Consider the following 13,391-nt stretch of genomic DNA (forward strand, 5'->3'; position numbering starts at 1 on the left):
ATCTGTAGCAGCCAGTGTTTGTGTTTCACTTCATTTTTTTTCCCTTTTTGTTCACCTGTGTGATGGTACACAGGAGGATTGCTATGGTATCTTCCGGATAAATGTCAGTGTTTCCAGAAACCTCAACCTGAAGCTGAAGGCCGAGGAGAAGAAACCAGGTTTCTGGGTACCAAGAGTCTGGTAGGACTTGTATTAGATATTCTTTCATATAAAGTCACTTTGCAGAGCTACTGGATGTATAATCAAATCTTCTCATGCTCCAGGGCCAACCCACGAAATTTTAATTTCGACAACGTAGGCAATGCTATGTTGGCTCTCTTTGAAGTCTTGTCCCTCAAAGGCTGGGTAGAGGTCCGAGATGTCATCATTCATCGTGTTGGGCCGGTAATAATCTTTCTACAATCTTCAGCTTTTTCTTTTTTTTTTCTATATTTAACTGAAAGATCTCTACTTGCCTTTAATCTGTACCCCTCTGTCTCTGCAGATACATGGCATCTACATCCATGTCTTTGTATTTCTGGGTTGCATGATCGGCCTGACGCTATTCGTTGGAGTTGTCATAGCAAACTTCAATGAGAATAAAGTAAATGCAACGTATATAAATATGTACGATTATGGAGCAATTGCTGCCAGTATAGTGGCTGTGTTTTGCTCCTCAGACCATCAAATACCTCCGCTTTATTATTTCAAATATTTTATCTCTGACTGTCAGGGTACTGCCCTCCTAACGGTGGACCAGAGGAGATGGGAGGATCTGAAGAGCCGATTGAAAATAGCCCAACCACTCCATCTGCCCCCCCGTCCAGGTAGAACAAAGAGAACTAGAAAGCAAATATGAACATCATAGGCGTTGCAAATACCTACAGAATGCAATACAGAGCTAAAGCATCAAGCTTAAAATTATGTTCCATGATTCTGTATACTATGAGCATCTGCAGCACTAAATCATATTTAATAGTCCTTGTTTTTGGCTGTGGATCGGTGCCTTGAGGAAATAATTGTAACATTTAAATGATGACTAGCAGCAGTAACATGACTGAATATGAGGCAGATCTAGCAAATGACTTCGACACTGCATGTCACACTCTTCTATGGAGGAATTAATCCCATTTTCACAACTCACTTCAATTAAACTCATCTCTCTGAGGTACATGTCTGCTTATACAGTTCAGTTTTCTTTTATGTGTGTCTAAATGTTAAGCATAGGGAAACACTCATTGATTGAGTTTCACCACAGAGTCGCACTGCTACCCTCGCTTATGTGACTCGAGTCATGGGAACAAGTTGAGGCGCCTTGGAGGCAGTGTGGGAAATTGCCTGTTAGTAAAGGCAGGGCTGAGAACTAACAGGAAATCAATAGCTGTGGATTTAGTCAGCAGTGCAGCTTACCCCAGCTTTAACAACCGGACTGATCCACATCCAGAGGTGCTCACTCACCGCCGGCGAGCCATTACAGCACTGAGCTGCTCCACTACGTGATCATGCCGGCAAAATGGGTCTGTGGTCAGCATTTATACTTTACAGAAAGAGCTGGACCTATTTGAAGGTGTGTTAAGTGTTGCATTTATATTGAAATAGCAGAGTTGATTTAACACAGATCTCTGTTAGTAACACTAATTTTTTTTGGTCCTAATTGAATGATGAATTCATTCAGAGTTAAATGCAAACAAAGTGTGAAATGAATTCTTTTTAAAACCTTGCAGAGTTGACAGAAGATAGCTGCATCCAATCTATTATACCTCACTGTGATTTCATTGCCTCCAGTAAGATTGTAAAACTTGGTAAATGTGCTTGTTGGATAGATGATGCCACTTAAAATTGTGTTTGACTGGTTGAAATTATTGCCCTAAAGCAAACATTAAAGCCTGACTGTGTCATTTGCCAAATTTGGGTTATTTTTGTTAACAATATTTCCTGAAAAGACATTTATGAGCTTTCACCCATACGTCTCTGAATAAAAGTTTGAGAAAGCAGCATAACAGAAGTTTGTTCTTAATTAGACTTAGCAGTCCACACTCTACCTTCCAGAAGATGGCCAGAAATGCCACCTTGTGGCCAATATAGGATACTACACTAACAAAATGTGAGAAAAATAAAAATGCAAGGTGAAAGTATTTTAGATTCTGTAACCTGTTCACTTTTTGTCTTATCAATGTTAGATTTTTTTTAACCTAATTTTGTTTTTTTTTTTTTACAAAAAACAACAAAACCTAAATGAAATCCAATGTTAACTTCAAGTCATCCCATAGATTATTTTTTTAAATTTAAGTCTAACCTTTGACTTGTCCACTAAAACCTAAATATACTCTGATCAGAACCTTTCTATTTCAGCTCTGGGTGAGAGTTATGCTTCCTGTAAGGGTGAAAGGTGAGGCATTTCTTTGTAGGTTTTTTCAGCCTTTGACAGTTTTTTTCCCAAGATTTCCATGTTTTTCATCCAGCCTCTCTTAGGTTATGTCTTTACCAGCTCTGCACATTGCGTTACCCATTTTAGTAGCTCAGTCTCAGTCAGATGGATGGTGAACATGGGCTCAGTGCGTTATTGAAGGTGGGAAGCCTAGTGGTTAGGGCATAGAGCTTGGAATCCAGAGGTTTTGAGATCGAGCCCCAGTCCCACAGACTGCCACTCTGGGTCTCTGTGCAAGACCCTTAACCACACACTGCTCCACAGACGCCCCACGATGGCATACGACTGCTCCTCAAGGGATGGGTTAAATGCAGGAGTAAATTTCTCCAATGTGACATCAATTAAGGTCAATTATTATTTTTATACTGACCTACTTAGCGTCAACTATTCTACCATCTAAAACAAACTTTCTGGTAATGTACACCATTATGTAGCTCAACCAATCCTCCTGTCAACTCCAACTAAATTCAAACAAAACAAACAAACACACCCCCCACCCACCAATCAAGCAACACTCAAAACAAAACAAAAAAAATAACAGGCAGTGGTAATAACAAAGTAAAATCAGAACAATTAAAGCAGACCTAATGCTTTTGCAAGTCACATCAATGACTGTTTGCCTTTTTTGTAGAAAATAGATTATCTAAGCATATTTGTTCTGTTGACAGAAAATGGAGGTTTTCGAGCCAAGATGTATGACATCACTCAGCACCCCTTCTTCAAACGGGGGATTGCTGTCTTGGTGTTGGCACAATCTGTCTTGCTGTCAGTTAAGGTAATGTCTAAATCCTAATATTGCCCTCCAAATATTTACATTGCACTACTACACTAAATTTGTACATTTCATAATACATTTATCATTTGTTTGTCTATTACCGCAAAGTTTTATAAAATGTGTTTCTCTCCTTCCCAGTGGGATGTTGATGATGATCAAGTGACTTTTCCTCTTGCCACCATGTCTGTAGTCTTCACCTTCATATTTGTTCTTGAGGTAAACCTTCTGTTTTGACATCTGTCTTAGTTTTATTTCATTCTCTTCCTCGAATACAGACCTTTTTTGTGTTTTGTAGGTGACAATGAAGCTGATAGCCATGTCTCCAGCTGGATACTGGCAGAGCAGAAGAAATCGTTATGATCTGTTGGTCACTTCACTGGGTGTCATTTGGATAGTTCTGCATTTTTCCTTACTGGTAAGAGAAATTTTTGTTTTTTTTAACAAGGGAAATGTATTTTATAACATATTTATAGCACATTTAACTGTTTGTTTTCCCCCTCCTAGAATGCGTACACATACATGATGGGTACGTGTGTAATCGTCTTCAGGTTCTTCACAATATGTGGGAAACATGTGAGTACTTTACCTCAAAGTCACCCCCCTTCATCCTCATAAATAATTTCTGCCAGAGTATAAAATGCTGTGGCTCTTAATGCTTCTATATGACCCATGAAGGTGACACTGAAGATGCTGCTGCTGACTGTAGTGGTAAGCATGTACAAGAGCTTCTTCATCATCGTGGGCATGTTTCTCCTCCTCCTGTGCTACGCTTTCGCTGGAGTTGTTCTCTTTGGAACGGTCAAATACGGCGAGAACATCAACCGGTAACTGTTACATATTTCCTGACCTCTGAGGTTTTCATTTTTTTCTGCTTTGTAATAAGTACTGCAATCTTTAGAAGCATCAAATAATGTGTTCTTTGCATTGCTTGATTTTATTTTTCTTTATTTTCCATACAAATGGCAGGCATGCAAACTTCTCCACAGCAGGCAAAGCCATCACTGTTCTCTTTCGTATTGTCACAGGAGAAGATTGGAATAAAATCATGCATGACTGCATGGTAAGAAAGGCTGGAAACTCTGCACATCTCCATACACTAGATTGGTGTGAGAACATATTAAAGGGACATGCATTAGTGAAGTAAGAAGAAAAGCTGTTGCTTAAAAACAGCAGAATAATTGGATCATTGTTAATGCTCAGGTAAAGGCCAAACTACTAATAGTTATATAAATTGATCAAGATCGTCTCAAGAGGCAAATCAGAGATAACTCATAAGATAGAGCACTGTAAAAAAAAAAAAAAACAAATAAAAAATTGGTGACAGTAGATTATAATATAATGTGATCCAACAAGATGGTTTATTCTGGCACAATTGAAAAGAAAAATGCAATGTTTTTAGAAATAAAACATTTTTGATCTGCAATAAATCTCCACCCAGTAGTTTGGCAAACCCATTTTTGATCACATTTTGAAGAATTACTAGGTCAGCGAACCAGGGATTGAGCTTTAGTGCTCTCTCAAAAAAAGTCAACCCAAATACAGACCTTCCCAGCAAGCACAGATAAAATATTATTTATTTTCAAGAATAATGAAGCCTTTAACTTCACAGACTGGTTCACTGAATTTGGTAACTCAAGATCAGACTCAGCTAGCTTTTAATACTCATCATTAGTGACAGTAATTACCATTTTAATTATTGCTAACTTCCTATCTTACAACAGATCATATGATAATTTACTGCTGTCCAAATTACCCTTACCTCCAGGTCAGTAGTTTTAGATTAGCATTTACAACCAGTAGAAAACATTACAATGTTTTTGTTTTTTTAAACACTCTGCTTACACACTGATAAATGGGTTTTAGCAGTTTAGACTCAATTTCAACATGTTACATTGTAACTTTTTGCTTGGCGAATAAAATATGTTACTAGAAAAAGTCTTCATGATTTGCTTGTTTTTTTTTTATGGTTCCAGGTTCAGCCCCCATTCTGCACCCCTGATACATATCGCTACTGGGAAACTGACTGTGGCAACTACGCTGGAGCATTGATTTACTTCTGTTCATTCTACGTTATTATAGCATACATTATGCTCAACCTACTTGTAGGTCCGTGTTGTTTTTTGCACCTGTTTTGTGTATTTTGTTCATATTTTAATTGCAGTCAGCTCATCGCTGGAGGCTTTTTTTGTTACAGGATGAAGTTTTATGAAGTTCAGGTTAATTATGTGTCAATTTAAGTGATATGCCTTAAAGACATGTAATGTAAAGTATATTTTGATATACATCTAAACTAGCAGAAACTCTAGTTCTTAGTTTATTTTATGTTCTCGGGGATGAAAGTCATGTTGTCACCATAACAATTCAACGGAGAAGATGGTAGAAAAAGGCAGAGTAATACAGTAATTTAAAATGCAAACTTCTGAATTTGAATATTTCTATAAAGATTTATAAAAAAAAAAACACGACTAACTGTGGGGTATTAGCAGGATTATATTGTCTCAGTCATCATAGACTTCCAATTCAGTGCTGCATTACTGTAAGTTTCTGCAGAATAACTTAATATGCTGCTCTCCTACAGGATTAACCTTGTTAAGGTTTAAAATGTCATCATCAAAGTGGAAAAAGAGAAACAGCTATAATCATTTGTTATGACTAGTGTTTTAGTTTCTCTTAATATGACTCTCCCTCTGCAGCTGCATTGGAATATTTGGGAACAAGCATGTCCCAAAACACATGCAGACAATTATATGTAGCTGCCAGAAGCCCTTGTTTAATGAAAAAATGAAAAACACTTTGATGTTTAGGAACCTATGAGATTAACAAGTAATGTACCTAACCTATAATAAAGTTATTTAAACCATGGATGTAAAAATAGACAACACGCTGCACCACAAATAAGAGGAGCTCTTTTATTATATTTTGACTTGAAATGCTAATATTTAAAAATCCCAATAATTTGGATTGGTCAGCGACATCCTTTGAAACGTGTGAATAATTGGATAGGTGCAAGGAACTATTAAGTTAAAAACAATATCTCCACTGGTGCCGATCCATATTTTAAATATGATTTATTAAAAAGTTTTAAAGTAAGCATTCTAAAAACATTTATTTGATGTTATGCTGCTAAATGTAAGCTGGATGGAAAGATACAAATATGACAAGAAATCTTAAACTGTTCAATCCATCAATACAGAAATTTTATTTTTTTACATTTATTTTCTGACTAATAAACATCACAACATTTTCTATTTTAGTCTCTAAGATTTGTGGCATTATGATCTGGATTGAGGAGAAGATTTTGTTCTACATTTCTCACCCTTTGTTCTCCTTTTTTAAGAATGCAAAAGGGATTTGATTGGTCTGAGATGGATCTTGTTACTAAACTGCCATTAAATATTGAGTGCAGAATTTCTATAGAATCTGTTCAACCCATTGTTGGTTGCAAATAATCCATTCATTTTCATATTGATTACTCTGTTACAGGAGAGAAACAGAACCTCCACATAAACACTTGATAACTCTCATTTAAAATTCTCCTCAAATGTTCTTTGCACCATCTATAAGAAGCCAAATACATATTTCTGTAATGTTGATATTAAATAGATTCAGTGCTGATTTATTAATTTAGAAATATATATTTACATAAGAATTACGAAATATTTCACTTCTACACTTCGTGTCTGTTACCAGAGCTGCAATTTTAAATACAATAGACCAATTTGGACTGATCATTTTGAATATGTTGTGGCAATGCCAGCTATATATAAAGTACTATCCTATTTCTTTTGCTGCAGCCATTATTGTGGAGAACTTTTCTCTCTTCTACTCCACTGAAGAAGACCAGCTGCTGAGCTATAATGACCTGAGGCACTTCCAAATCATCTGGAACATGGTGGATGACAAACGGGAGGTGAGAAATTAGCAATGGCAGGAAGGATGTTAAGACTATATAGGACACCAATATAGAGAGGATATATAATATCAGCGGAAGGTGAGGAGAGGAGTGCAGTTTTCAGTAATAGGAGTGAAAGTTATTAGTGCAGCGGGTCTTTAATTAAAGGTGAGATTCCTTTCGTTATGATCGTGATATAATTGCAGCATCTACTTGTTCATTTCCTTTGAAAGGCATGGGTAGCAGCTGTAGATCTGCTTTTTCTGCATGCCTTTATTAAATCGTCATGATTTTGTTCTTAGTTGGGACATTTTTTACTAAAAGGCCTGCAGACATTTATTAAACCTTTACCTTTGTTCCTTTTTTTCTTCCTCCAGGGAGTGATCCCAACATCCAGGGTGAAGTTTCTGCTTCGTCTTCTCAGAGGAAGACTGGAGGTGGACCTGGACAAAGACAAACTGTTATTTAAACACATGTGCTATGAAATGGAGCGACTTCACAGTGGAGGAGATGTAACCTTTCATGATGTGCTGAGGTAATCTGCAAGAGATTATTATTATTTTTTTCCGATTCAAGAACTCATACATCTCAAAGCAAGTAAGATACTTTCTTTTTGGGCTTCAGATTGATGTCTGAACTCCTGAATCCTGTGAAATCAATGAAAGGAAATAGCCGACAAAGCCAACCTAAACTCTTGACGCATTTTCCTCTAATAGTCTTGTCCATTTGTCCTCCTTTTGACAGTCTGGGGTTGTTTAGGGGTTCCCCATTTAAAGCGTACAATGTGAGAATATCTTGCAAAACCCCATACTTAATATACTGTACTTATATTTTAGAACATAAATACAAAACTCCCACATCCATCCACCACTTCACACAGAGAACATCTGTGTTTTCTAACTCTCTATTTTGAATTTGAAAATTATAAAGGCAAAATTCATACAACAAGGAGATTTTTTTATAGGCATTCTCTATACATTTTTCTACTTGTTATTCTTGTAAAACATTGAAAAAGTAGAAGTGAAAAAGGTTTACCGGATTAATTTGGGTTTTTTAAGACTTACAAGCCTTTAAATTTGATAAAACTCAGTTTCTTTCTTTTTTTTTTTTTAAAGCTCAATAAAATGTTTTGCCCGATAAAAATACAGCACCATCTTTTTTAGTGATGAAAACATAAATACTGAAATACAACTTTTGCTAATATTCATTCATGCATATTGGAAAATAAGGATATTTGAAGTGATTTTAACAATATGCCAGAGCCATTTTACTAAAGTGCCTCAGGTTAGACATAAATGCATGGCAAACTATGAGATTTATTTTATTGATTTAAAAAAGGATACAAAAGTTTGCTAGGAACGTAACTCACCAGCCATCTAAAACCAGAAAATAATGGTTTAAATCCTTATAAGTGTTTGGGAAATAGCTTTATATTGGGTAATGATGTTTTTTTTAATTTTTTTTATGTATCCCTAATCCTGCTGCAGTGTTGTGTGAAAATGTATCTTGGTTACGATGTGATGGTATTACGGTAAAATTCTTGTATATTGTATCTTTTTGAGAACACAATCAGATGTGTGATCTTACCTGAACAGAAATGCTATAAATTCTTTTCCTAGTTTCTCCCTTTTAGAAAAAAGTAAATTAGATCCCAGCTGTGTTTTTTCTCTTCATCCAGCATGCTGTCATATCGCTCGGTGGACATTAGGAAGTCTCTCCAGCTGGAGGAGCTGTTGGCCCGGGAACAGCTGGAGTATACAATTGAAGAGGAGGTTGCCAAGCAGACCATACGCATGTGGCTAAAGAAATGCCTCAAACGCATCAGGGCGGTCAGTCATTCAGCAGAAAACGCTTGTCTTTTCTACTAAGATTCACAAGTGTGTTTTGTGTCCATGTATGACAGTGTCCTTTAATGTGTGCATGCTTACAGAAGCAGCATCAGTCATGCAGCATCATCCACAGCCTGAGAGAGAGCCAGCAGCAGGAGCTGAGCTCCTTCCTCAACCCTCCCAGCATAGAAACCACAGTGCCAAGTGAAGACCACAATGCTAACAACCCAGACAACCCCTCACAGCCTGAGGTAAAGCCCCAACATCTAAACCTGTGCTGCACACACACTCACACACACTCACAGCGTGATTTTACACAGACACATCACACAATCAGCAGGTATGCTTTTGCTCTGGTGCAACAAAGGATATCTTGTCTTTGTTTAGATGAGTGGCCTCCAGCAGCTTCTGAGCCCCACGTTGTCAGACAGAGGAGGGTACAGACAGGACTCCACAGACCTGGGGAGACCACAGAGAAAGTTGGGACAGTGGCGGCTGCCCGCAGGTTTGTTCTCCTCTGTATTCTGTCTTGTACAAGTAACAGATTTTATTAGAGAGAATTGTTTAAAATTGAACAAAAACTTTCTTGGCTTTACTCTGCTATGAAAAACCAAGATGTTTTATAAAAGAGGATAAAACACAGTTTGTAAGACACTGATAGATACACAGGCTTAAAACCCAATATTATAAGTTTCTTTTAGGCTATTTAGATAAAATACAAACAGAAATACTGGATGATTTTATTCAAGGTAAACAGACCTACGTTTAAATATCATAACATCAATGAAACTTTGGTATTTGGATGTTTTTATTGATATTACAGCACTCTGTACAGTTGCTTGAGCAAATTCAAACCATGTACAGGTCTCCTGATGGTTCTGTAAATTATATTAAAAAAAAAACTTTCCATCACCTAAACTGCACTATACTCTAGACTTTAACAGAATCATGACTGGATTAGGAACATCCCAAGGGTCCCTGTCTCTTCCTTCTGTAATAACATTGCTTTGTTCTTTGTACTGGATAAATAGATTTTATTTCCTGCTGGATTATCAGTCATCCTACCAGACACTTCTCTGATGAGCACAACATCTCCACTAGGATATTTCCTTAGATATAGATTGTCACAATCTATATTTGCTTATTTACAGAAGAGGTTTCTGCACCTCCTCCATAAATTTAATCCCATTGTATGGAGTAAATAAATACAGCTTACACACTAAAAGTAGGAGTGTGCATTGAGTATGCATTCCAGTGCAGTCTTTTCATCCTGGTAAAGAGCTATGAAAGAATTTTTAGGGAGCCGTAGAAACGCTACAACCTAATACTTTGACGCTGATATTGTAGAGAAATTTCAAAAGCTCCGGGAATCTTGATTATTTGCATCAGTTGAAATACTAAACCTCTATGGTCATAACATTATATGTTTAAATTTTAGCTTAATGTACACATACAGAATAATGATCGAGTTCTATCTGTCTGAGTTACCCAATAGAAATGCCCCCCATGCTGCAAAGTTCACCATCATGCAACCCTCGTTTCACTGTCACATAAACTAACACAGGAAATTGTTAATCAGCTAAAATCCCAGTTAGCTAATAAAGTGTGAAGCAAATGCCCAAGTCCATTGTTCTTCATTTAGGTTGTAAAGATATCGGAAGTAAGTGTGGATAATAATAACACTTCTAATAAGTTGGCTGAGACGTGTCAGGATCTCACATTTTATATTGCAATGGCACATTAGTCTCACTACTCACATCTAGCACAAAATATGCTCCTCAAGATGCTTGAGCTAAATGAGAGGGGAGACAACATGTAACGAATTTAAAAGATAAAGTGATTAAAATTATTATGGATTACAACTTACATAATAATAAAAATATCTAGCAATGATATTGTCTTGATATGATTGCCTAACATCAGGCTGACCTACTGCCAGCATTGTATTTATCAATAAAACCTTGCCACAGCAGTTATAGTGTGACCCAGGCATACGTAATAAATAAATACCGGTAGTCCCTGTTATCCCTATACTCTTTAAAGCACAATTAAGACCCTTTTTTTGCTGAAAACAAAAAACCAAATAACTTTCCCTCCAAAGTTGCATGCTCAAAAGATTGGAGGTGCTATCACTCTTTATTGACATATTAGCAGTTCAACTGTTGCAATACACATTGCTAAAATAATAATAATAAATAGTAATTGAGAATGGAGAAATTTACCTCTGCATTCAACCCATGTCTTTTGGGAGCAGTGGGCTGCCATTGTGCGGTGCCTAGGGGGCAGTGTGGGGTTAAGGGTCTTGCTCAGAGATCCAGAGTGGGAGTCCATGAGTTATGGGGCTTAAACCACTGGGCCACCCCTCCCCTAAAACTCTTTATAGGTTACATTTTTTAATATTTGAATGAATGTGGTCTAGTCTGATCAAAATATGTCCTAAATCTGACCCTATTGCAATCTCACACTTAGCACTATTCATCTGAGATGTTCATCAGAACAGCCTCTGGATTATAGTTGCTGGCCTAGAATGAAGTAAATCTTTAGCCTGTGGAAAATGAAAGAATCAAAAATATGACTAAAATCCAGGGCAAACTATCTCTGTGTTGTCAGGCCGTACGAGTGTCAAATCTATTGTTTGTAAGATGAACCCTGTCAACGATGAGGCTTCTTCAGGGTCCGAGGTGAAGAAATGGTGGACCCGGCAGCTGACTGTGGAGAGCGACGAGAGCGGAGACGACCTCATCGACATTTAGAGACGGTGTTGGAAGCTTTCTGGTTGATATGGATCTTTCTGTTTCTGTAGTCTGATGAATGAATTACTGCTCTCTATGTCAGACGGGTTTGATTAGCTGTATGTTAAAATCACCTGGAGTGGCTAATCAGCGCACAGACATTTACACATGGCTTTTATTTTTTATTTTTTTAACCAGAATAATCCCAGTTGATGTCCACTGCTGAGTTTTTCTATGCAGGCGTATCTGGTGTCAAAGAAGACTGTTGACTTTTCCATGGCGTAATCATGAAGCTAACCAGGAAGCTGCTGCCATACGTGTTTTCTACTGTTTCAAATAAGCATTCAAAACTTTCACATCAGCACCAGTAGCTTTTTGTCCTTTGATGTCGTTGATTTTTCTCTGCTGTTATTTTTTTTGTTTGATAAAATGTCTCCTGTGGTCTTCAGTGGTGATTCTAAGTGTTGTTTTTCTTATTATCACTTTGTACATAAATGAGACTTCTTTTTTTTTTATTAGGGCAAGAAAACTGAGAAAAATATCACAGTTTTAACTTCGAATGTATTTGCCATTCCATCAGTCTGTATTTGTGAAGCATTAAAATGTCACCTATTTTGTAAGTAATTAGAAACACTTATATTTATTAAATATGTAATTATTCTATTAAAGGCCTTTTAGGCATTTATGAGGAAAAAAAGGGTGTCACTGTGTTCATTTAATTACTTAACAGCATTTTTCTACAGGAAATCATAAACAGAGAATATGTTTGTTTTACAGTATCAAAATGGTACATAAACTGGATCAATAAAGGTTTTTATAGGAACTACAAAATATCAAAGACAACAGGTTCATCAAGGTTACAACAATAAGAAATAAAATGTGTATGGCTCATCTTTCTGTTCAGTCAGAAGGGAAGCTAAAGGTGAGGATGTATGGTACAGATTTAATGAAGATCCTTATTTATACTTTTTTTTTTTTTTAATTCAGATTTACAAACAAACTATGGACTGCAGAATTTTTAAAATGTGTAAAAATCTACCCAGGCTAAATCTATAAAATATATTTCAGTTTTCATGCTGGTCTCAAACTATGAAGGTTCATTCTACGGTAGGTTTTCTCTATTGATGGATGCATTTGGAAACTTGAATGGGGCCCTCATTTAACTGGTACCCTGGAGAGAGACACAAAAGAAAAAAAAATCTTTGCAGATGCTTAATTTGTTGTTTGGAGAGGCGTTGATTTTTTTTACTGGTAAATTAAATAATAATTCATAAACTGCTTTTTGCATTTTTGTCCTATTCTCTGCTTAGAAAAGTATTTCTGTGTATCCTATCTATCTTGAACAGTCTATAAGGACAAACTGACTCATAACTATATTTTTATATTTCGGATTGTAGGATATTCCCTTGCAGCATATTTTTTTATTTTTTGATGTGTTATAATCCTTAGCTGGTTTTTGTTTACGTGTATTTATTGTTTCCCTGACTAATTTCCCCTAAGGGACAATAAAGTATATTCTATCCTGTTCTATTTTACATGCTTATAACAGAGTTGACCAAAACAGTCTTTTCATGACTCCTTTGATGTTAATCGGCTCATATGAAGGAATCTATGCCAGGGGTCTCAAACTGGTTCCAGAAAGGGCCGTGTGGCTGCAGGTTTTCTTTCCAACAAAGCAAGGCACACCAGACTCAATTCATCTCATCATCTGAGTGCAATCTGAACATGATGACTTGATGAGATGAATGCAGTCTGG

General features: G+C 36.7%; 1 protein-coding gene across 1 annotated transcript in view; it reads left to right on the plus strand.

Moving 5' to 3' along the window:
- Positions 1 to 12,298, plus strand: part of nalcn (sodium leak channel, non selective) — a 114,210-nt gene extending 101,912 nt beyond the window's left edge. The window contains exons 30-46 of the mRNA XM_015385984.1: positions 74 to 180; positions 264 to 384; positions 485 to 583; positions 713 to 806; positions 3,076 to 3,182; positions 3,321 to 3,398; positions 3,478 to 3,597; positions 3,687 to 3,755; positions 3,858 to 4,006; positions 4,149 to 4,242; positions 5,156 to 5,288; positions 6,977 to 7,092; positions 7,452 to 7,609; positions 8,753 to 8,903; positions 9,005 to 9,154; positions 9,291 to 9,408; positions 11,514 to 12,298. Of these exons, the coding sequence (XP_015241470.1) occupies positions 74 to 180; positions 264 to 384; positions 485 to 583; positions 713 to 806; positions 3,076 to 3,182; positions 3,321 to 3,398; positions 3,478 to 3,597; positions 3,687 to 3,755; positions 3,858 to 4,006; positions 4,149 to 4,242; positions 5,156 to 5,288; positions 6,977 to 7,092; positions 7,452 to 7,609; positions 8,753 to 8,903; positions 9,005 to 9,154; positions 9,291 to 9,408; positions 11,514 to 11,656 (2,007 nt within the window). The 3' untranslated portion in view covers positions 11,657 to 12,298. The remainder of the gene's footprint in view (positions 1 to 73; positions 181 to 263; positions 385 to 484; positions 584 to 712; positions 807 to 3,075; positions 3,183 to 3,320; positions 3,399 to 3,477; positions 3,598 to 3,686; positions 3,756 to 3,857; positions 4,007 to 4,148; positions 4,243 to 5,155; positions 5,289 to 6,976; positions 7,093 to 7,451; positions 7,610 to 8,752; positions 8,904 to 9,004; positions 9,155 to 9,290; positions 9,409 to 11,513) is intronic.
- Positions 12,299 to 13,391: the final 1,093 nt, after the last annotated feature.

This window comes from Cyprinodon variegatus, unplaced genomic scaffold (assembly GCF_000732505.1).
Source record: "Cyprinodon variegatus isolate N-32 unplaced genomic scaffold, C_variegatus-1.0 Scaffold353, whole genome shotgun sequence".
Taxonomy (NCBI): domain Eukaryota; kingdom Metazoa; phylum Chordata; class Actinopteri; order Cyprinodontiformes; family Cyprinodontidae; genus Cyprinodon; species Cyprinodon variegatus.